Consider the following 24,403-nt stretch of genomic DNA (forward strand, 5'->3'; position numbering starts at 1 on the left):
CTGAAAAGGATACATGGGACATGGTAGGTATAGTGGGATGTAAATTAGACAAGCTATTACCATGAAGTATTGGACACAAAAATGTGGAAAAATTAACCACAAAGCAATGGCAAAACTTTTAAAGAATGAAGAAATGGTGAATAACGCACGACTTTTGGCCTCCACTATGTCAGTGGTAAAGAAAAGCATGTCAACCATGCATAGCACTGTCTATGATTATTGGCAGAACTAGTTAATATTTACAAAAGCTCTCAAATAAATGATACATATCAAAGGTTGGTGTCCCCAAGATGTCACTCCTTGCTGTAAGGCTGTCTTCACACAGGAAGCAACATGCACTGCGCCAGATTCAGGCTCAGAGGTGTGAGAAGGGACGCACATCGCAAAGTCACGCAATGCCTTGAAACCAAAATTACTTGCAGGAATCATAATAAAGCTATTTACAAGCATAAATCAAGTGGAGCACTATGGCGAAAGCTGTTCGCTCCACTTGTAAAAGCAAAATCTGTCGAGCTCTATCTGGCATTGAGACATCAATTCCTATTGCCATATTGCTAGACAGGACACTGGAAAAAAAAAAGAAACCAAAATTATTTTTTTCAGGCCATAGTGTATATAGCTATCAGAAATGGTAAATTTTGGGCACCTATGTATTCAACCGTTATGGGGAGGAGACAAACCAGAGGACCATGACACTGGCCACGATCAGTGTGCAAACATGCAGATACAGATTTCCTAGGTTACTTCAATTTTATGTTCTCTTGTCTTTCCCATTTTGAAGAGCAGCAAAAAAAAAAAATAGGCCTCATGTGACTTCATATTGATACACTAGGGAATCAAGAATGGATGGGTCACACAGAAGTGTCCACATAAATATTCTGCAGTTGATCTAATATTAACTATTAGGTGTGTCAGTAACTGTGACATCAGTGAGCTTGTTAGAGGTTGTGAGTAAATGTGCTTTAAATTAACTGTTGGATTTCTTTCTGGAGATAAAAAAAAAAACAAAAAAAAAAATACTTGTGATCGGAAGGAGGGGGATTTGATTTTAGCTTCCCTTGTCATATGTTGATGTGCCCCGGGTCAAGGCACTTGACCCCATCTTTACCAGACGTGCCAATAAAGGAGGAGGATGCTTTGTGACCAGACGCGTGTCAAAAGCGTAAAACACATATATTTTTTTAGATTAAAAAAAAATAAAAATTAAATTGCCTGAGCTTTCTCAGTGGCAAACAAAAAGCACTTTTATGTTTGCCATTGAAAAGGAAAAGCCAAGGACTCAGATTATTTTTTTCTATGGTACTCATGATGAAACATTAACACAAATATCCACAAAACAGTCCCATTTCAAGAAAAGATGGGCATCTGGGGATCATCTGCAGGCATTATATTCATTCACTAATTAAAATCCTGTGCTTGGTACATTGAATATGAACTACACCAAAGCGTATTAAAATGTGTGGTTGTTCCTTGATGTGCAAACCAGCCTCAGCATGAATTATCGTACAGAAAGACTGAATAACCACGGACTAAAAGAGTATTTGAAATCAAGGCTGCGTACCTTGGTGAGGTCACAAATCCTCAACAGGTCATTCTGAGCTTTGCCTTCATACAGTCTCTGGCGTTCCCGGGCAACGTCAACATCCTCCTCCTCCTCTGTAGCCGACGGCTTCGATGAAATGAGCCTGATTGGAGGAAAAGTCAAGGACTGCAATTATGTCTGCTTGTTAATATTAAAAACCATCTGACCTGACAAATCAGTTCAGTCAAAGTTCCAGCTTGGCGATAAACGTTCCCACAATTCTCATACAAGACAGAGGGTTAGTTTCCATGGAAACCTTAATTTAAGACTAAAACTCTCTCCCACTAATGCAAATGTAGGTACATGATGAATAAACACATGTTGCTATTCGGATGGCAAAGAATTAAAAGACTCCTTCCTTGTCAGGACGATAAAGTGTCAAAATCATGGCAAGTGCATTGGATACAAACCGGAAACATATTTATATGTAGAAACTAATATTTCTACCTGACTTCATGAGTTTTATTGAATGGTAAAAAAGTAGGCGGACATGGGGCTCTAAAACTGTGTTGTTTAAGTTCACCCTTTTCTAGAACTATGGTACCCTTCACAAACATACGCACGCTTTTGTAGAAATGTTTACAAAAGGATTTAGCAGCTGTTTGTTTTCACCCCTGAAATGATGGAGAAATGAATAAATTCCAGTTCTTAATTCATGGTTTGCAAAGACTCTAGCTCAAACATTTGGCTCATAAACGTTAAAACTCAACAATATATATAAATAAAAAAACGCTTAAAAATGCAGAACTCAATTCATTGCTTCTAACATGAACCAATTCATATCCATTACATTTATTTTACAGGGTAACATAAAACAAATGCTTAATGTTGATAGATGACGTTATACATCAATCTGAAATGTTCAATTAAAAGGAGGCCCATTCCGACTTTTTTTTCGGGGACAATTTAAAAAAAATTGGCTTGAGGTGGAAGCGCTACTTTATGATTCTCATGATTTAATTCTGACTTGAGATGACAAGATCCTTTCACATTAAAAAACAAAGTCTGTTATTTTAGCATTTTCACATCGACAAGGGCTAAAGCCAAAAAGATAGAATTCAGCGAAATAAAGTTAGACATTAACGGATGTCTTTGTAGTTTCCTATATCACACATATTGTGAGAAATAATTTACATTTGTTCTAAAGTTCTCAGTTTACAGCAGATCAATGTTTAATTTTGTGACAGTACAACGCTGTCACAAAAAATGCCTAATTTAGTTCCAAACATCCATCCATTGTCTATTTCTATGTATTCCTAAGATAAGATAGTCTTTATTGATCTCACAATGGAGAAATTCACTCGTCACATCGGCTCATACAAGAAGGTGCAGAGTAGGGAAGGTGCATTCAATTATATACAGTGAATCTTCATATATACAATGGATCAGAAAGAATACCAAAAAAAAAATACAAAAAAAAAGGAAATAGGAATGGGCATATGATGTCTCATTTACATTCTTAGTGGTCTATATATATATATATATATATAAACATATCTATATACTTAAATATATACATATATCTATGCGCCTACTTACATACGCACCTACGCGTATGTACGTGCATATACATTGTATACATTTGTACATACATACATACATACATACATGTGGGCTGACTTATGTTCAGGTGATGATAGCAGCAGAAGTCACTACATCAGGATTATTGCACGGGTTGTAGGACAGTGTATTAAATAGATTATTGCACCTTGGTTATTGCACCTGCATGGTCAGAGAGGGCCTGGTGCCATTCTCTTGGCCAAAGTGTGAAATACACCCTTGAACAGGTTTCTAGTAAGTAATAAAACAGTTAACTTGAAATGAAAATTGCTGGGTCATTTGTTTATGTGTCATTTTTACCCCAATTTCAGTCCATTTTGTCAAGCATTTTCTCCAGAAGAGGCCACTGCTTTGGTCAGCTGATTTTTAAAAGGTGACCAATCAGAAACCAGTTTGTTTTTTTGTCTCACCAGTCCAAGCCCAACCAAGAACTCAGTTGACTCCGTACAACTGTGTGATGTTCTAATGTCATCGATCAAAAGAGCAAAACACTGATCGGATAATGACAAATTTCTGTTTCGAAGACCAATCAGAAGAAACTTTGGTATTTTAAATTTTCAGACGTTATAGTTTTTTGATATTATTACTGTACTTAGGGAAAGAGAAATACGACAAAAAGAGAGTTTTTGGGAGTTACCTCGGTTTGCAGAAGAACTTGTACTGGATGAGGATGGTAACGATGAACATCACAAGTCCCTGAATAGCCATGGCAAGGAGATTTTTTCCCACCATCTCCCAGCTCAGTGGGTCCTTAAAACGATCTTCCCCTAAAAGAAAGAGTATTAGGAAAACGATGATGATCATAGGTCATTCCAGGTCCATTTTCAGGTCTTAACCAACACGCTTGGAGAAAGTTTTTCAGCTACAGTTGCCAAAATAAAAAGGAAACTACTAGACTTTCATTTTATGGAAAGATGAATTATAGTGAGCGTGTTTCATAATTGTTGGCTCTTTACAATGTTTGTGACATATTATCAATTTAAGCCAACAGTTTAAGAAGCTTCTTAGGCTTTAGACAGAATAGCCGGTTTCTTTTTTTAATTGTCACCTATGTCATTTGTGAAAAATGTTGACATCCTGTATTTGTCGTGTTTGAGGCTCTTTAACGGATGAACAAATAAGTAAAGCGGCGACGGCCCTCCACACAAACTTTCCACTCCTCTCAGCTTGATGTGGGGCGAGGGGAGTGGCGGGGGAGCGGACCGAGAGACAGGAAAAACGAAAGCGCTTTCAGTCTCATTCTCTGGTAAATAGCCCCTCTTCACACCAGCCCTTTTAAGTTGTGATTGCTTTTCTCTCCCCGCTCTCCGCCACCACCGCAAATTATTCCTCAGACCGCTATTTCCTGCTCCATCTCTCGACAGATAAGGCTCCTCTTCCTCTTTCATGTGCCTCTTCGCCTCTTGACGACCCCCTCGACCCCAGATCCACCTCCGCAGCCACCGAACCACTTGTCTCCCTTTCTTCCATCTAAATTGAACTCAAATGTAGAGAAGAGCTTTAGTGGAGGTTTGGGAGCTGTGATACTGGTCAAATATTTCCCCCCTGGAGAACTAGCTATTTGAAAGAAATAGTATGGTGTCACTTTAAAATGAGGACTGTGGTTGAATTGAGTGTTTCTCTTGGGAGGGCTACATGATTTGTGGGTGTGTGTACGACTTCAGAGTTACTCGGCGTCCAGCCCACTAGCAGCTGTATTTATGACTGAATTTTTCTTATATGTTGCTATGCCAACACAAATATGCAGATTGATCTGGACATACATACTTTTGTTATTATTACTTTTTTGAGTTATTATTACTCATAAGGCAAGTTGTATATTTTAGCAGTAATTTTACTATCAAGCAACGACAGCAATCTCAATCAGTTCAAACAAAGGATTTTTTATGTAAACTGGAATATTTAAGAAAGTAAAAGTGAGATTTCAGTATATACCCAATTATTGGGCAACCTTCAATGTGCATAATTATGCAACTAAACGAAAAGTGTATATCTATTTGTTAAAGTGAGAGTAATAAACACCTAAAAATGTACAAAAAAAAAGTTTCTGACAGTTTAAAAAGAAAATCAGTTATAGCCACACTTTTTTTCAATGACGGTCATGAGCCTTTCGTTAATGTAGTCTGTCTATTTCTTGGTCTGTTGAAGATCAACTTTTTGTGAAGCAGCAACCACAGCCTTACTCACCCTGCACAGAGAGGTTTACTGTTTTCCTTCACGCAAAATCTTCTGTGCAGCGTCCTAGGTAATTCATCTCTATGCCATTTACTGTCTAGCCATATAGTGGAGTAGTTCGATGCATGCCATGGAGCTTTGTCCAGGATAAAAACCATGATTTTTTTTAATTTATTAATTTTTTTTTGCAGTTTTCCTCTGAGGGGGCGTGGCTGAGGAGATCTGCTCTTGTGGATGATGGTCAACCTTACCAGTAGGGAAACCTGGTTCTAGTATTCCCGAGGCATTTCCCCACACAACTTAATGTTTGTGTATTTTCTGCACCCTTCCCAGGTTGTTTCTCGGAGAACTTCTTGTGCCGCTGGAATCGCTGCTCAGATGAAACTCGAAGTGTAAAGAAGTTTCGTCCTGAGATATCGGATCCAGCACCTCCTCTCCTCCATTTCTCCACTTCCCCACTCCCCTCTGCCTGCACACTCTTCAGGGCCCGCCAGCAAAGTCACCAAATACTGTAGTATCTTTGAATTTTAGAACTTTTTGATCAAGGTTATAATACCATTGGGATTTTTTTTTTCAACCAATCCATTTCTAGTCCAGGATAACATAAGAACTTTTTCTGTACATTAAAAAAAAATACACTAAGCTCTTTGTGAACTGAAAAAAAAGAGCAACACGCCCTCCTAAAATTAATGAGTAAATATTTTTCCAGATTTTTTTTTTTCAATCTGTTCTCTTCTCTCTCTAGCTTTAAGCACGAATCTCTGATCTCACCAACCTGTTCAGTGTTTGTTGTTTGTTACTGTTCATCTGTTCACTTCCTGCTCTCCTTTCAGCCAAACTGTTCAAGGATCACTCGCACTCTCGTGTGTGTCAAGTTTCCTACCACAGAGGCTTTATTCTCTTTCTGACCCAGTGGTGCTGCTCAGAGTTTTCTTCCTCATCTTTGTTGTGCTATTTAAACAAATATGAATTTGGCAACAGAAAATGGAATCGTTTATATGGCTGTCCAATTTCATTCCAAAAGTAGTCAGGAGAATACATTCTGGCGTACGTGTAAACGTTTTCCAAGTATAAATCAATCAAAATGCAGGAAAGTATTTGGGTGGGATTTAGAAAAAAAAAAAGTACATTCAGGTTTGCAACTAAAAGAGTTAATTTCCTTAAACAGCAGTGACCATGTTTCGTTTATGTCCTCTTATGCATATTCAAATGAGATGATAGTTTCCCATGCAGAAAATAGAAATCAGTGAGAATCATAATGAAAAATGCAGTTGTGATATTTGTTTTCCACAAAGATTCATAATTTAGCCTGGTCTCTGTTGGTTTTCCTTTATGTTGATTTATATTAAGTATACAGTCATATAAATAGGTCAAAAAAGCTTGAGAAAGCAAATATTTTTTTTTACCAGCAGAAAACATAAAACTCATGAAATATCGATGATTCACAAATGCCCTATACCATGTTTTTAAAGCAGATAATTTATACAAAAACATCTGATGAAAAAAAGAGTCTATTGTTCACTTTATAATCTCACATATAAATTATAAACTTAGTCTACCTTTGAATATTTCCCTATTACAAAGGGGACCATTTCATATAAAGATGATGGCAAAACTAATGATATTCTGGACTAAAGGCTGGTTCACACAGCAGAATTTTAAAATACAACAATTTTCAAAGCCTGAGAGACTCCACACAATGATAAAGTTCAGAGTAAATAAACATGAATGAAAAGGAAGGCTAAGGACAATAATTTGTGGTCTGATTTTAACAGAGTAAACATAACAGAAAGAAAAGGCGCTTGTTAAAGGAATGGAGACAGCACGACCGGGAGACTGCGTTTTTCTACACCATGACAGCAAACGTACACAAACGTAGGGAATCATCAGCTGTTTTTATTTCCCTCACCACGTTTTCTGATTGGCTACACGTGACATTCAACATGCTACGTGCTCGTTTGTTCTCGGAGGACGCCACACACGCTAGGATATCGGGGCAAGACTATCCGACATGTTGAATATCTCCGATTTGAGATCGGAGCGGTCCCGACGTTTCACCGAGAAAACACACCACACATGGCAGGAATATCTCTTAAGGTTTTTTTTTTAAGAGCCACGTCGATAGTCGGCGCTTGTCGGGAGGGGAAGATCGCTGCAAAAATCGGTCTAAAAATCCTGCCGTGCGAACCCGCCTTAAGAGGGCAATTCTAACAGGAAAATAGGTTTCAATGATCCCCTTCTTACAATGCTGTTGCTGAAAGCATGTCTCAGAGTCATGGGAACAACAGGCGGCCATCACCGCACAAATGACCTAGATCTTCCACCTTTGCATGTGAGCACAGGTTTTGATTGTAGTAATTCACTCTTTGAAAGGTACTGCTTAAGCTGGGCATACGCTGTACGATTTTTAGCCCTTTTTGGGTCCATTCTTCAGTCGTGCGAGACTTTTTTGGATCGGGCCGAGCTTCAGCGGTCTCAGACGACATTTCTGCTGGCTTCCTCCTCCTCCTCACTGGGTAAATCGGCACATAAATGTTAACTTCTTGATCTCACACTCGATAAGACTTTGTATTCTCTACTTTTGGAGTCAAGCTGCATTCTCTGCTTCCTTGTGGCTTGATGGGTTGAGTAGTCTTTCAATTGGAAGGTTGTGTGTTTCGATTACAGTGTCCCCTTGTCACATGTCGATGTGCCCCTGGGCAAGGCACTTGACCCCAAGTTGCCTACCGAGCTGCGTGTCGGTGTATGAATGTGTGTGCATTAGTGAGTGCGATTGGGTGAATGTTGCTCTAGTATACACTTTGGATGGTCAGTATGGCTGGAAAAGCGCTACACAAGTTCAGTCCATTTACGATTTGTGCTCACGTTATGCCTGTCAGACTTTGTTGTAAGTATAAAAGCAATATGATACATTTTTAAAAAAAATTATTTTTCAATTTTTTGCTGCTAGTGCTGCGGTTGTTCTTACCAAAACCGATGAAAAGCGTCGCCATCGCCTGGTTCTTGGCCATGTCAATCAGGCCTCTGCCCAGACAGAAATGGGGGAATATCAGCAACACCTGCTTCACAATGTCGTTGATGCGGGAGATGTTCTGGTGGGGGGGGGGGGACACAAAAACACAAACCCATCAGAGGCATGACAACTTTTTCTTTCTTTTTTTTCAATGTGCCCCGATTGCGGTTTTTTGTATAGCCATGGCACAATATGCTGAATATTAATCTCAAACCAGCAGGGCGAGAGGAGCTATAAGTTTAGAAGACAGCGCTGATAATTAACAAACACCCTGCTCTCCGTTCGCACGCTGAGCGCTGTTGTGTTGCAGAGCTCCAAATGGCGCGTTCAGAGAGCACAGTGTATCGAGTCTCATCTACCATATCCGGCACTGGGGAGCATGCCGTGTGATCTGTGAAAAGGCCCACATACGGCAAAGCATGTACAAACAAATGGATGAGCTGATGCGCGGGCAAACAGATGTTCATCCGTAAAATCATAACTGAGGGGAAACGCAACCTCCCGAGACCCAAGAGAGAAGGACTCTGTGTTTGGCTGCCTCTTCTTTAAAGCTTTTGACAGCCAGTGTGATATACAACAGAAACAAGACAGAAAACCCTGAAAAGAGAGCAAAGGCATTCTGGCTCGCTCTTTAACAGAAATCAATTATAAGCATGTCTTATCATGACAAGATATTTTCCTGCCCCCTTTACCAAACTTATTCCTCCATGATGACAACTACGCGGGATCCCAATAAAGGACAAAGCAGCAATGACCTAAATGACTTTTATAAAAATGAGGTTGTAACCATATAATGGAAATAAGGAGGGACGTCATTTCCACCACAGAGGAGGCACGGGGTTTGGGAAAACAAAACGCGGAAAGAGCAAGGATAAACTATAAATACACCTGCCGTGGCTTGGCGTTCAAAACCAACTTCATGCATTATGCATCCTGCTTCATTGCAGCAGTCTTCAAAGCTCTCGCATACACAGCAGGAGACAGAAAATTCATCATTCCTGCTTTTTGCCTGTGTAAAGATTAGGCAGTGCATGATGTTGTAAGTCGGGGTATAGTTTTTCAGGTAAAGTCCATTATTGTCCCATATTTCATTCATGGATGTGTGTGTGTGTGTGTGTGTTATTGCACAGTAAAATTAGTTTGCATGACTAAGCTTTCAATATGCAGTTACCAGGATTGCATGGAGCCATAACAGGCCAGGAACCACAGTTAGCGCTTCTGCCAGTTATATTTCAGGGATATATGCGTACTCTATAAAGTAGCTGATCTCAGCTATTTCCTATTCCAGATGGAAGAACTGGACAAAACCAGATGTTTGCACTGTACTGTATTTTATTTGACTTTTAGGCCAACAGAAAATGAAGCATAACAAGTTCTTGTCACAAAAGTCTAGAAAGTGCGGCGCATTTATGTTTTCAGCCCTCTTGACATTCAGCCCCCTAAATAAAACTCCGGGAGTAGAAAAGCCGATTTTGAACGCATAAGAAGCCTCGTTGGAACTTCATTTCAGTAGGAGACACAGCAAATGGGGGAAAAGGGGGCACTGGTCAGGTCGGACCACAATGTAACTTTCGGGCTACATGCATGTTGTCAGTTGTGATGGGAAAACTAGAACTGTGCATCACCCCGAACACACGGTGAAACATGGTACTGGCAGTGTGGATGCTGTAGGGAAGATTTTCTTTGGCAGGGGGAGAGAAACTGGAAGTAGCTTTAGAAGACAAAGACCTGTTAGAGGCTGCAAGAAACAAGAGAGTGGGATGGAGTATCATCTTCCAGGAAAACAGCTGCTCTGACCGTATAAGCAGCACTTTACTGGAGTGCTTTAACGAAAGCATATGAATGTGTCACAATGGCCCGGTCAATGCCCATACCTAAATTCAACCCAGAATTTGTGGTGAGGCATGAAAACCCCAATCTGACTAAAGCTGGGCTTTGATGTAAGGAGGAATGTGCAAAACTGGTAAAACCATACCCCAGCCATATTAAATGCCAATTAGTTGTACAAAACACAGATATATAGAAGAATTAGCCGATGACTGCCAACGACCACTTTGGGTCCAAAACCCCAGAATGCTCCTTGGGTGCCGCACAGGGGCAGCCCACTGCTTCCTAAAGGGGTGGACTAAATGCAGAGGCCACATTTCATAGGAATATATGTAGCAATGGCAATAAAGGCGAGTTTGCTGCTAAAATGCATCCACAAAAAGATACTTAGGTAAGGGAATTTCACCCATTGTCTGGTGTCCAAATGGTGAGATAGCTTAAGTGGCTGAATGTGTCCATGGTGTTACAGAAACATCAATAAAACTGTTGATATCCTGCTTGTTGCTCATCTGGCACCCCACCCAAAGACCTTGTTGGGGTATATTTGTTAAACAGAAAGCAGGTAACTCAGATCTGACTCTAAAATCTGCGTAGGGCAGATTTTAATTCCAGGTGTGAATTTTCACGCTTCGCTCTTTCTTCCATTATCTGGAACAGCAAAGACGGATGGTGCCGAGGGTGGGAGGGGGTCTGCGACACCAGACGAACAGGACGAAGTACAAGTCAAATTGATTCAGCAAAGCCATTTATAACCATTCTTTTTGATGCAGATTGTTTTTCCTCTAAAAATGGTTTTATTCTGAATTTCTTATGAGAGCATGCGGGTTAATGGAACGAAAGCAACAAAGACTAATCCCCTCTCTTTGTGGAAAAATAAACACAGTTATGCTTAAGATCAAAAGTGGGCTTATGCAAGGTTTTTTTTTTCTTCTTCTCCGATGAGTAGGTGGTCACTGGAGTGCTTTCTCTGAGGTAGATATGAGACCATGATGAAAAGCCCTCACCGATCATGATGTAAAAGCAAACCTTCAGATGTCGAGTTTAACAATAATTTGTTGCCTTTTTTCCCCTCCACGTTTATGCATTTGCTTGAAGATTAAAAAGGTACGGCACAGCAGTCACCGTTTGAAAGACTAAATGTTTCGGCGCGCACAAGCCGCAGAGTTCAGCTTGAAAAGAAGTCCTTTCATTTCAAGTTCCCTGTTAGAGCTTTCGAAAGAGAGATGAATAAATATAGTTATACCATAGTCCAATGTACGTGTGGGATTTCAAGTAAAAAACAGCATATGTTATGCAGACATATGTCCAGGCAAGGAGTACTTTGTTGATACCTTTCCGTAGTAACAAAACTCTCTGAAATACCTTGAAACCAACAAAGATTTAATGGGATCCCTTCTTCTTTGACCCATATTTAAAGACAAATTAGGCTTTTGATTTTTAAATAAGTTGCTCATTTATAAAATAGATGCTACTTCTAAGGTTTTATTTGGTGTAAGGACCTTTTGCAGCCAACACTGCAGGTGGTTTGGCTCACTTCTCTCGAGAAAGCTGCTAACAAAACCGAACCCCACCGTATTCCACAGTAGGCATGGTGTTCTTTTGGACTTATTGCCTTGCAAAAGTAGTCATCCCATTCTGTTGACGTACAATTACAAACTTCACTAAATGCAAACAGCAAACAGTTGTGAAGAGGTAGGCAAAAAGCAGAGAGATGAATCTGCGTTGTATCCAGGCCCCCTGAGCTAACAACTTGTACAACCACTTTTTTACAGACGTAACTCTTTTGAAGTATTACTCTAACAGCTTTGCAGCTCTTCTTGTCCAGCCTTCTTGGAAACTCGCTCACGCTCAGCCATTCCGGAGGCACATATGGAAACCGTCTGTGAACATACATTTTAAAGTCTTTTTTAAGTATCTCACTTGGATTTGGGTCTGGACTATGACTTGCTGATTTTGATGAATGAATACTGCATGCTTTGAGCCGAATAATTCATTTGGCAGCTCTAGCTTAAATTTAGAAAAATTGTTCTTCAACAAGTTGACCCTGTGCCCCAGTCTCAAGTGTTTGCAGCCTCTAATATGCTTTTTTAGGAATTGCCCTTCATTTAGCTTACACTATCTCAGGCTTATAGGATATATTCCAAGGGGATATGAGACCAAAGTGTAACTTTTTGGTGGTCATGCATCCCATTTGGCATAAAACCAACATGAAATTCAGAAGAACAACATCATACTGACAATCAAACATGGTAATGTGGTGATCTAACCGTGGGTTTATGTTGTCCAGGTGCTGCTTCAGCACCTGGACAACTTGCTGTAATTAATGCAACCATGAATTTGTGGTAAAACATTCTGGGAAGTCCACTTCTGGATGGATGCAAATTAAATGAGTCAAACTAGAAAGATAAAGGTTTGGAGTTGCTCAGTCAAAAGATTCCGAGTGGAGGCCCGCACCTTGTGTCACGTGGCGCGCTCACCAGACCTCTAACGAGTTTTTTCTCTAAGAGTAGAGAGTTGATCACAGAGTATCTCTTACTTGTTTTAAGCCTGGTGTGGCCAAGCCTCAAAATCTAACTTCTCACCATAAAAGACGGAATTGTAAGGACTTCCACACCAAGATCCCAGTAGCATCCAGCTTTCTGAAAGTCCCCTCACATATGTACACACTGCATTCTTCTGTACAGATGACATCCGTTTAGCCCCGCCCACTTAGGACTTCCTGTTCTAAGTGGGTGTTCTAAGTAACTCCAAAATACTGGGAAGTCTACTTCTGAATGGCTGAAGATAAAATTAAATTAACTACAAAGATAAAGGTTTGAAGTTGCTCAGTCAAAGACCAGGCTAAAATCCTGTTGACATGCTGGGGTTTGGCCTTAAACAATCTAATTATTCATGATTGAACAACTCTCCAATGCATTGAAGTAATCTGGCAAAGAAGAGAGTACCAAAATGACTCAGAAAATGGTCATGGGCCAAATCGTTAAGTCTAAGTCGCCCAAGGGCCAGAAAAGAAATAATACATAATAAAATTACCAAAAATGTATATTGTGATTTTACAATACTGAAAACCTGTTTTGGAAGAACAGGATTTGGGTGAGTCTTCCTTAGAAAATGTTTGCTATGTTTGGCCTTCTTATCAATAAATTATTTAAAAAGAGATTTTGGTGCACCAAAATCTGCATTTGAGTAAAATAAATTCACGTAGGAGTAAGAGAAATTAAAGAGAATGTAAAAAAGTGTGGTTAATAACTGCTAATAATTTGTGTTATACCTAACATTTTAGATTATAGGAATATTTTAACTTGTCTGTAATAATTTTGCCCTAATTAAAAAAAAGTCCACATCAGCATTGACCTGTACTGAAACTGCTACAAAAGGGCTAATAAAAGTTTTTATACAATCTGAAACAATTAAGTAGGACAAAAAAGCAGATAGAGAAAAAAAGATCTGAGAGGGGACACATGCTTTCTCACTATCCAATTTTCTCTCTTCGACCATGATTGTGCGCAAGCGAGGAATTTGACTCGGGCTACGGATTCACAGCTTGCATACATTAGATATGCATTCAGTAGATAAGCAGCGCTTTTCAATGAAATTGAAGAAAATATAAAGGGAAGACTGGGAATTTTGCAAATAAAAACTATTTAGGATATAACAGATGACCGCAGAGCAAAGATCAACAGTCTCCGTAGAGCTGCCACCAAATCTGCCCGTGCTATTTCGGTGCATCTTTGTAACGTCTTTGTACTATTTGTTTACTCTGTCACACACTAAAGCATGTAGGTTTACAATACCAAAAATGCTTTTAAATAAATCACTTCAGGAGAAAACACCTGCGAGGGAACCAACCAATTTTTCCGTCTGTCTAATATTTATCCCCTTGCTGTTGGATGTAAATGTTTAAACATACACCCACAGCGGGATTTTTCCGAAGGCACCTTTGTTCCTTTAGTTCTCTAGTGAGCTTGTACAGAGACAAGGAAGTCAAACAGCTAATAAACAGCAATGACCTTGGTTGCAAGAAGTTGGTCCGTCTTGGGGGATAATGCAAACAAAGCAGGACTTAATTTCAGATCAAAACAAACAAAAGAAAGAAAAGGCATCTTCTCTTCGCAGGTTGATAAAAAGCTGTAGGAGCTGATGATGGAATACTGGCAAATTTCTCCTCCCTTTGTTTACGTTCGCTGCTATAAATCCTTTTCGGGTGTGAAGGTGGCGGAGTCTGTGCTCTGCTTTATCTGACCCATATCGCTGCTTGAGCTTATTTCCACCATGCAGCTCCATTCATAACATCAGGGGAAGCATGCAGATAAAAAAATATATAATATATATAAATATATATCTATATGGCTCCAACCGACGGCTATCATATTTTATATGGTTGATATTTCTGCGAAACTACTATCACTTCGATCGTTCAGGGTAATTTATGTACACACGTTAACATTCTGTAATGAAGGGCACTGCTGGCCAGTAAATGTTGTGGAGTTTGATACGATCTGTAAAAAAAAAATCAAACGCGAGGCCACGCCTTTACCTCCATCCATCCTTGAAGAATCTCCACCGCGCGCCTGTGGTTATCTCCAAGCGGCACGCGGTGGAGGTATTGACTCAGACACGGCTCCAGGCGTTAGGCGAGCTAGGATTGATGCAGTCTGCGGGGAGTCGGACAGTCCTAAGGGGTGCAAAATCTCCCAGCGGTTTTAAAACAAAAAAACTAGGGCAAAGAGTGTGTGAAAGTGCTGCTCTGGTTCTTCACTCTGCTGTTTTTTTTTTTTCTTTTTTTTTCCACCACGTTTTTCTCTCGTAGAAAAAAAAAAAAAGAAGAAAAAATGGAGCAATGCCCAAAGGGGATCAAGATCCTCCCTCTGCTTGAAGACAGAAAACATCCTGGAGCCTGTAGCTTTACTTTTGAGCGACACTGTTTGACTAACGCCACCGCCGAGGAGCCTGGAGATGAGGAGACAAAAGCTTTGTTGCTGGATTGAGCTGTCATGGGGCAGGAGTACATCTGCTCGCTGTCATTTTCCACACTTTGTCGCGCTACAACCACAAACATCGGCATCTTTTTTGGGGGAATTTCATTTGACAGACAACGCACAGTGCTGCGTAATTGTAAAGTGGACTCACGATGATAAATTACTTTAACCTTCTTTTGCCAATAAAAGGCTGAAAGGTCTCGTGTATTTGCATCCAGTCCCCATGAGTTATTACTTTAAACTAACCATCTGCTGTACAATACAGCTTCGGTTCTTTTGGGGTTCGTCTCTACCAGCTTTGTACATCTTCAGACGAAAAGTTTTGTCCCCCCCCCCCCCTGCATTGCCAAATAGCTCAAGCTCAGTCAGGTCGGATAAAGGGCATCTTTGAACGTTGATTTTCCAAGTCTTGCCTGAAATTCTCTGTTGGATTTAAGTCTGGACTTTGCCTGGACCATTTGAACACGAGGACGCTTTGATCTAAACCCACTGGTTCTCAAACTGTCGTAAAACTACCACTGGGGTGTACTTGAGCTGAATTCAGTGGAACTCACAAGAACTTTTAGAGCTAGATAATAAATAAAAATGAAGCAAAGTCCTTCCTTCCTGACAGTAGTCAATACATTATGCATCCAGAAAAAGATTAAAAAAGAGATTAAAAAAGTAAATCTCCATGAAAGCTGCGGGCTTTTAAACACTCTGACCAATCCTGTCACTTGGTCCAAAGGGCAGGGATTGGTCAAAGGTTTTGATCCTGCCCTTACACCCCCCCCCCCCCCCCCCCCCCTCTGTCCCTCAAGTTCTGGGTGTATCACCTTATCTATTGGTTGTCCCACATGCCAATTATTCTGACACGCTCACGTAAGCCAGTGTGAGCCCCGTTTCTTGTTACTTTCGCTTGCTGGCTGCGGACACAGAATTCTGGTTTTATGTATCCGGTTAGCTCATCATTTGGGTGGGACAACACTATTCAGCGAGGGGATGTAAACCAACCCATTGTAGCTCCTGCTTTATGTTAAAGGTTGTTGTCGTGCAGGAAGGCAAACCTCTTCCCCAGGTCCCCGCAGGTCTCAAGTATTTGCTTTAGCCTCTAACAGGTTTTCTTCAATTATTGACCTTGACTTGGTTCCATTAATCCATTAAGTCTTCCTGTCCCTGCTCAAGAAACAATTCCCCCCCCAGCATGATGCTGCCATCACCAGCTTTGACCGTGGGGATGTTGCATTCAGGGTTAGTTTCTCACCACATAAAGGTGTTTGCATGGAGGCCAGAAAGGTCTAGTTGGAGTCTAAATAGACGAAAGCATCTTCGTCCACATGTGTGCTGGGTGGCCTACAAGGCTTGTGGAACACTTTCATTAAACTAAAGCCTTTTCTGTCACTCTCCCTTAAAGTCAGTCTATATGTGGAGTGCATCATATAGAGTTGTCCTTTCAAAAGACTTTTCCCCCTAAGTTGCTGATCTCTACCTCCCCTTGGCAGCTTCTCTAATTAATGCTCTAAGTTCCCTGGCCCTCGGTTAAGGTGGAGGCCAGTGTCTTGGCAGGTTTGCACCTGTGCCATAGTCAATTTAATTTTCAAGTAAATAATTGAATCCATCCATTGAATCTATGTGACATTCAAAGCTCAGGATATTGTTTCCCTATCTAAGCCGCCTTTAAATTTCTCCACAACTTCCTCCTGGATCTGCAGCGGGGGGATGGCTTCAAAAGCACACGATCATTTTCTGAATTGTATTCGTAGGAAGACACTGCTCCCTTTTTTGACTCCACGTCAGAGCTATGCACTCCTTTGTGTTGGTCTGACATTGAATCCCAGTGAAAAATCGAGAAGACTGCTGAAATTTGACATATAAATTTCCAGGTACTTTTTCAGCCAATTTGTTGAGTCTGGTGCAAAGAGAAAAAAAATCCACTCTGAACTCTGGTGGAGGGTTTTAACATACTCCGATCGCTGCCGACCCATCTGTTCTCTTAACAGCAGTGAAAATCGAGTCTAATTAGAGGGATTATTACAGATCTGACACTGTCAAGTCTCCCGGAAACACTATCAGCATCCCCCAGTGCTTCGAGCAAGAGAAGCAAGCTGTAAATTCGGGCCTTTACTCTGCCTGCGGGCAATGTACTGCCCATTAAGCTGGCACCTTTTATGAGTCGCATGCCCCACTGACAATGTATTAATAAATAATGGGAATGCAGACAGCAAAAACAGAGCTAAGGAAAAAATAAATAAATAAACAGAAAAAGCACAGACAATGAATGCTGGCAATCATGAAATTGCAACGCAGAGGACCCAGCCCTGTTTGCAGGCGTACAAAACCTTCTGAGCAGAGCCAGACAAGACGTTTGAGTCGAGGGGATCTGCCTCAGCAAAGGGAAAGTCCGGCATCAGAGCGGAGCTGTGGAAGAGGCTGGGACTTTTATGACGCGTCAGATGCATGAGCAGCTTGTCAGAGCTGAGTGCTATTACATGTGTTGACGAGGAATGGCTGATTAGCACTTGGAAACCGTGCGCGATAGATGCTAATCATGCAACAAATAAGTCCACCAATCTATCTGGACCTGTTTGGTTCGGAGAATACACGGGAAAGAAGAACTGGGAAATAGATGCTACGCATTGATGCACATTTCTGAGTCAGAAGCTGCCCAATTTTATTTCATTTAAATACAATCAAGAATAAAAAAATGATTGACAGTCAAGTTTTCCTTCTCTTACACTGCACTGCTTCCTCTCCAAACCAGAGCTCTGCATTTCTTATTTAGGTCCCTTTTGGTTTCTTTGTCTTCTTAAATCCTTTGAGACCAAGGCTGCCGCTGAAATGAACAACTCGCTGAAAGATGGATGAGGGAACTTCTCCGAGGACCCCAATTCTCAGCGAACGATTAAATTTTAAAAAGAATAGGGGGGGAAAAAAAGTGGGTTCTTTGAAAAATCCTTGAAAGGATTAAAGGGGCTGCTTTAAAGCAAATACCAGGTGGATACGCACGTTCTACCCACCCACCTACACGCGCGCAGGCACGGGGAAGGCTTCGCTTAGAAAACACAGAACGTTTATCGAGGATTCAAGTCAATTAGCCGGCTTCTGTTATGGCTTCTGCGTAAATAGGATTTTTGAGGAGCTGTGGGATTTTTAACTGTCTGAGCTTACTGGCTGGCAGGAGGAGAGGCCTATCTCATCTTAAAACTGTAAATAAAGTTGAAACCAGATAAATAAAAAAAAAAGGAAACCAATAAATAAATAAAAATACAACTTGTTTTTCTCATCATCTGAAAATAAATCAGCCTGACGTTCTCAGGATAATTTGTGCCATCAAAATCAGGCCAGCTGAATGTCATGCTGGGGCCTGGAAAAAGATAATCTTAAATGGGCCCTGACTCACTTCTTTCTGAACAAGATTTTTACCATTTTTACCAGTCCCTCATATCTGCTCCATACTTTTGATTGAGTTTTTCCCCCCCTTTCTAGAACAGGTTCTAAAGGATATAGCTGCGGTAAAAAGCTAACAGTGACACAAATCCTAAAAAAAAATATATATATATTAAAGACAGTGTTGTGATAACTGTAATAAAATTGGAAATATCAAATGTAATAAATAATGATCCAACTGTGAAAGTAAACCTGTTGGGCTCTTTTTGGCACTAAGAAAGAAATTCCTAGTGCTAAATTGCCAAACAGGACATGTTAAAAATAAAAAAAATTACTCAGTGAAATAATGAAATTTGGTGTATTAAATCCTGAATGTTATCAAAAAGGGTATAATCATACAAGGCAATGTCATTTATTTAGTGATTATTGTTATTTTGCTCATTGTGCTACAGTGCATTATGGAATAATTTAAAACTGCTACCTATGTTTCACTGAAGAAAAACCCTGGTTACCTTGCACAGAAACGCAGCTACAGACCAGAAACCTTTTCTGAAGTATTTTTTGCCCCCGTTGAGTGGCTTCAATTTATAATTTGAAGAGAAAAAAAATAAATACATGATATTAAGCAGAATTTTACCATAAGGAAATACTTGTGCTTGAAATAAAAAAATACATACATTTTTATTATTTTTTCTACAAACAGTTCCTCCTGTATTTGGTAGAGTTGGCTTGTAAAATGTATGACCTTGGTCAAACATTTTCCACTATCCACAGTCTTCTCACAGTAGCTTGCTGCTTGCTCATGCACACCGTGTGACGGACTGACTTTGCCGTCTTAACAGCCACTTTGTAAATAATTTGGCTCAGGGTCATTATCCATTTGGAAGACCAATTTGTGCTCAACCATTGAGATGTTGCTTAAATGTTTTCACATAATGTCCTTTCCTCATGATCCAACAATTAAAGTCCTTGTCCCCAAATGTATTTCCAAACTGTAATATTGCTTCTTGAGTTATTTCTTTGGACAAATGGCCTCTTCCTCTCTGAGTGGCCTTTAAGGCCATGTTGGTACAGGGCCAGCACTTTGTCAAAAACCTCCCACTTTTGCTGTGGTATTGATATGCACATTTTACACCAAAACATTTAAATATCTGGGACAGAGTACCCCTCTCTTTCCTGAATGGTATGACGCCTTCACAATCCCAGGGTGTTGTTTGAAGAGACGAACAATGTACCTTTGTGTATTTGGGATTACACAGCATCTTAATCGACTTATTGGAAATGAATGTGAAGCGGCTGCAAGGGTGCACGAATCTCAGGGCAAATGTGGAAGGATAAGGAAAATGAGCAAACTCAATCAAATGCAGGGGGACATCAGGATTAAGGGAAACACTAAGTAAGCGGAGCACGAACAAAGAGTGGCTGAGAATCCATGAGCAAAACTTGAAAAAGCAACTCAGGAGCAGGCGTTAATGGAAAACAAGAAGTTGGGGGGGAAAACAGAGTGCACAAGAGAAAACTGATTATTAAAATAAAACTGGAGCTACATACCACATTTTATACAGCATAAATGGGCATGATGACCTTGCATGAGTTTGTGCAAAGAAAATTAGCGAGTCTTGGCAAAATGATCAGCTTCCTCAAGGAGAGGGCCATGTTGTATTAAGTAAATTTAACCATTACCCCTGTAACGTCAAATGACGAGCAAGTAGGAGACTCACCACCCTACCATGCATTTAAAAATCAGAAGGAGATCCAGCCTGTGTGCACATTTATTCACGTAGCGTCCACATACATCGCCGTCATGGCTGCTCAGAACACTGACGTGTCTTTTTTCTGGCTTCTTATTCTAGCAGAGGAAACGGTTGCAGTTTTGCATCGTGTTTGTCACTCACATCATCGTCGAAGAGCTCCATGATGAAGGTGGCCACGCTGCCATTAATGCCAATGAAGAGGTTGACGCAGGTCAGCACCACGTACGCTGTGCTGGGCACGCTGAAGATGAAGGAGGCGGGGTACATCATGGGTGTGATGGCCCACCTGAACAAAGCAAAACAGACACAATCAGACAGACGGCAGAAGGAGAAGAAAATTTAATAAAAAAAATCCGCCCAACTTCAAATCTTCCGAAGGTTAGCTCCACACTGGCCCGCACTCATGGAAATAACCGGCAGGGTTAATGGTTGTGGCAAGTATAAAATTAGCAGTTACTGCATCCATGCAATTTTCAATTCATGAATGTAGATTACCAGGTCAGCTGTGCCGGTCCATGACACCGGCAGCCTCCACCAGATAATTTGCATTTTAAGTAAGTGACCCATAAAAGCGCTACAAAATAGATGCCGCCCACACTTGGCAGCCTGCAGATCAAGTTCAGTTATAAAAGGAGACGAAGTGAAGCTGTTGTGAAGTGGAGTCGGCGTAAGTCATCCAATAGCCGCGGCAGGCCCCCTTCCAAATTTTATCCGCCGCGTGCAATTTCTGCTAAGTATCTCCCAGGTTTTAGGTGGCACATTTACATGAAATAATCATTTACTTCTGGCCTGATTACATTTGTTTCACAGATTACTTTCTGCATTGTTTTCCCTCAGAGAACATAATACATCTGTTAAATCATATTATGGTTTTCGTTGGCATGCACAAAAATTGAAGCGCTGTAATTATTATTACAGTTAGAATGATAATTTGTTAGACAGTGCAAAAAAAACCCCCCAAAAAACAACGAACTAAAACGTCTGGCTTGAACTTTAGAGGTGCATTAGAGAGAAAAAAATTGATATTTGTTAAAATTATTTACTTAAAGGGCTTTTTAAAGGTCAGCACTGACATGTCTCGTTTTCTTGGCCTTTCTGTGTGTGTTTTGTATGCATGCGCGTGTGTGTGTGTGTGTGTGTGTGTGTGTGTGCGCGCGCGCACGTGTGTGTGATCATTTTAGACAAACACGTCAGAACATGCCGGGTGTTATTTATGTAACATCTAAATTACTTATTGATTATCACTGGCCATGGAACTTTAAATATACCATCAAAAGAGGATTTTCTTTTAGTAATCTTTCAGTGCAGTAGCATAATCTCACATTATTATTTTTTCAAATATACCATTTATTTCAGTACATTTAGTCGGCGGGGAGGGGGGGTATCCTATGTTTATTTTTTACTGAAATGCCGAGTACCTCACTTATTGGCATTCCTAAATGGCAAATGGGCTGATTTGATATAGTGCCTTTCTTGTCATACCGACCAATCAAAGAGCTTTTAACACTAGATTCACATTCACAAAGCGCCCATCACAGCACACACGGAGCAGTGAAATACTTGTGGTTAAATGCCTCCTCAAGGGCGCATCAACACGTGGCAGGGGAGGAAGTTGGAATCCAACCCACAATTACCGCCATTACCGGACGACTACTTTGCGATTTTGCTTGTTTTTGTTGAACAGAATGTCTAGGAACTTTTTTTTTTTTATTAATATTCGATGACTTGTTATTTCCCCAGGGTATAAATATGATAAGAAAACATTTCTTGGAGGCACTCAAGACTCCTCAGAATAGGAAATGCAATATTCCTGCCATTAAAGCGACACAAGAGTGTGTTGATCTTCATAGTAAAGGAAATGAAGCTATTCCCCCACAGTTTCACAGGTTTTACAGTCTGAGAGATAGTTAAACGTTTAAAACAGCAGAGAGTGCATAAGTAACCATGCCAACAACCACCATGAGGAGGACGATAAGGGTAGTAAGAACAACTCTTAGCAATCAGGAGTCACTACGTGCCAACTTGGTCGTTTGGGAGTAATGCCAGGACACGTTCTCTCTGGCCTACCATAACAAATGTAAACATGTGGGCTTTACTAAAACCTACTGAGACTCTCATTGGAACTGTGAGCTTTCACAACACAGTTCTGTCATACACCAGCCAAGATGAGACGTCCCTGGACCTCCATACATAACAAATCGAGCTGGGGATTTCCTGCACGCATGGGAGCTCTCAAAAATCAAGGCGGTCAACGCAGAATCAGAAAACTCGTGCGATGGAGCGCTGCAGGGCTCGATATATAGTGTTACATATGAAAGAAGAGTCACAGATCTCCTAAAAGGGATAAACGAATGTGACACAACTACAGCTTTATTCTGTTTCTGATCATAACTGCTACAGAGAAAAAACTTAGCTTGGCTGAAGTCCAGCCATCTGTTCAGTCTCGTCCAGTGTGTGTTTATGGCAAGAGATGATGTGAGTCACATAAGCATTGCATAGAGCTGGTCTCTGAGTGTTTTGGTCTGAAATCCCCCCCCACCAGATGACCCTGCAGCATGCCCGTAATAGCAACCTCCCGCTCTTGAATTGCAATGGTGCATTACCTTTGCTGATCCGTAGCTTTGACTACTTCATTTAGCAAGTCAAGGATATAACAGGTCTTGGATTTTCCCACAGCCTGTGTCCTTTTACAAAACGCAAAGAGATGGCAAAAAAGTATTTAAAAACATCTTTATTTAGCCTTGAAGTGTTTTGTGAAAGGGACCGGTTTCTCCACTAAAGACCCTGGAGACATTGCTAGAGCAGATAAAATAATTAACCATTTAGAAATACCGAGACATCTTATATAGACAACTGTCACACATCTGACAAAAGGTAATCCCTTGGCATTTTCTCAGGCTATTCATCCAATACATATTCAATTAAATTCAATATATTTATATAGCGCCAATTCATGAAACATGTCATCTCAAGGCACTTTCCAAAGTCAAATTCAATCAAATCATCCAGTTTGGTCAAACAGTTTTCTGTCTAGGGAAACCCAGCAGATTGCATCAAGTCTTGACAAGCAGCATTCACTCCTCCTGGAGAAGCGTAGAGCCACAGGGAGAGTCGTCTGCATTGTTGATGGCTTTGCAGCAATCCCTCATACTGAGCAAGCATGAAGCGACAGTGGAGAGGAAAACTCCCCTTTAACAAGGAGGAAAAAAACTCCAGCAGAACCAGGCTCAGTATGAACGGTCATCTGCCTCGGCTGACTGGGGGTTAGAGAAGACAGAGCAGAGACACAACAAGACAGACAAAAAAGCACATTGTCAAATAAACTTTACCTCTTTTTAAACCATTGTGAACCTACCAAAATCCTTCCTAAAGTTCCAAGGTGTCTAAGTCTATCATTGTACCTTGTAAAAAAAAATTAACTTTACCATAATATTATAAAATAAGTAAAACTACATGAATAAATGTAACGTAAAATAAAGACCTGCAGTCCACAGATCTAGATGTTTAGTCATGTGTCTTAATATAATAGCAAAGCTGTAAATCTGTTTTATTTTGGTCCCGTTAGACATGGTTGCATCGGATCGCAATGGGAAAACCATAATTCAAGTCTATTACATCAATGAACTTATTCAGCTTTGCATGAAATGTTTAAACTTATGGCAAATGTGTGGCACAAACAACAAGTAATTACTGAATGAATGCTATACGTTACTTTGATGACGGTTGACAATTACTCTTTTTTCCCCCCTTCTTTACTTACCCATAAAAAACAAGGAGCAGAATCAAAGCAGGCAGGTTGGGCGGTGAGACGTAGGCTTTTTGTTGGAAGCAGAGGAAGATCACGATCACAATGAAGCAGGGTACAATGTAGTTACACTGTCAAGACATTGGTAAAAATAAAACATGAGCCGTTATCTCAAGCAAACGTTAATGTGTTGATTCTAAAAAAAATAAATAAAAAAAGTTGGCCAGCAAGAACATTAATGACTACACTGACAAACTTTTTTATTTCCTTTTTTTTTCTTCCTGACTGAGTATGCAATCTGTGGATAACATTTTAATTAACACTTGAGTGTATCCAGCTTTAACTTTCTAATTAATTCAGTGAAGAACAGACCCAATTCCTTGTCTTTGAAACAAATGTTCG

General features: G+C 40.4%; 1 protein-coding gene across 1 annotated transcript in view; it reads right to left on the minus strand.

Annotated features, from left to right (window-relative positions):
* LOC105937282 (phospholipid-transporting ATPase ABCA1) overlaps window positions 1-24,403 on the minus strand; it is a 259,683-nt gene that overhangs the window by 49,041 nt on the left and 186,239 nt on the right. The window contains exons 37-41 of the mRNA XM_036146479.1: window positions 24,017-24,132; window positions 20,398-20,542; window positions 8,286-8,409; window positions 3,780-3,909; window positions 1,562-1,685 (exon numbers count right to left, since the gene is read on the minus strand). Coding sequence (XP_036002372.1) covers window positions 1,562-1,685; window positions 3,780-3,909; window positions 8,286-8,409; window positions 20,398-20,542; window positions 24,017-24,132 — 639 coding nt within the window. The remainder of the gene's footprint in view (window positions 1-1,561; window positions 1,686-3,779; window positions 3,910-8,285; window positions 8,410-20,397; window positions 20,543-24,016; window positions 24,133-24,403) is intronic.

The sequence above is a fragment of the Fundulus heteroclitus genome, chromosome 14 (assembly GCF_011125445.2).
Source record: "Fundulus heteroclitus isolate FHET01 chromosome 14, MU-UCD_Fhet_4.1, whole genome shotgun sequence".
NCBI classification, from domain to species: Eukaryota; Metazoa; Chordata; class Actinopteri; order Cyprinodontiformes; family Fundulidae; genus Fundulus; species Fundulus heteroclitus.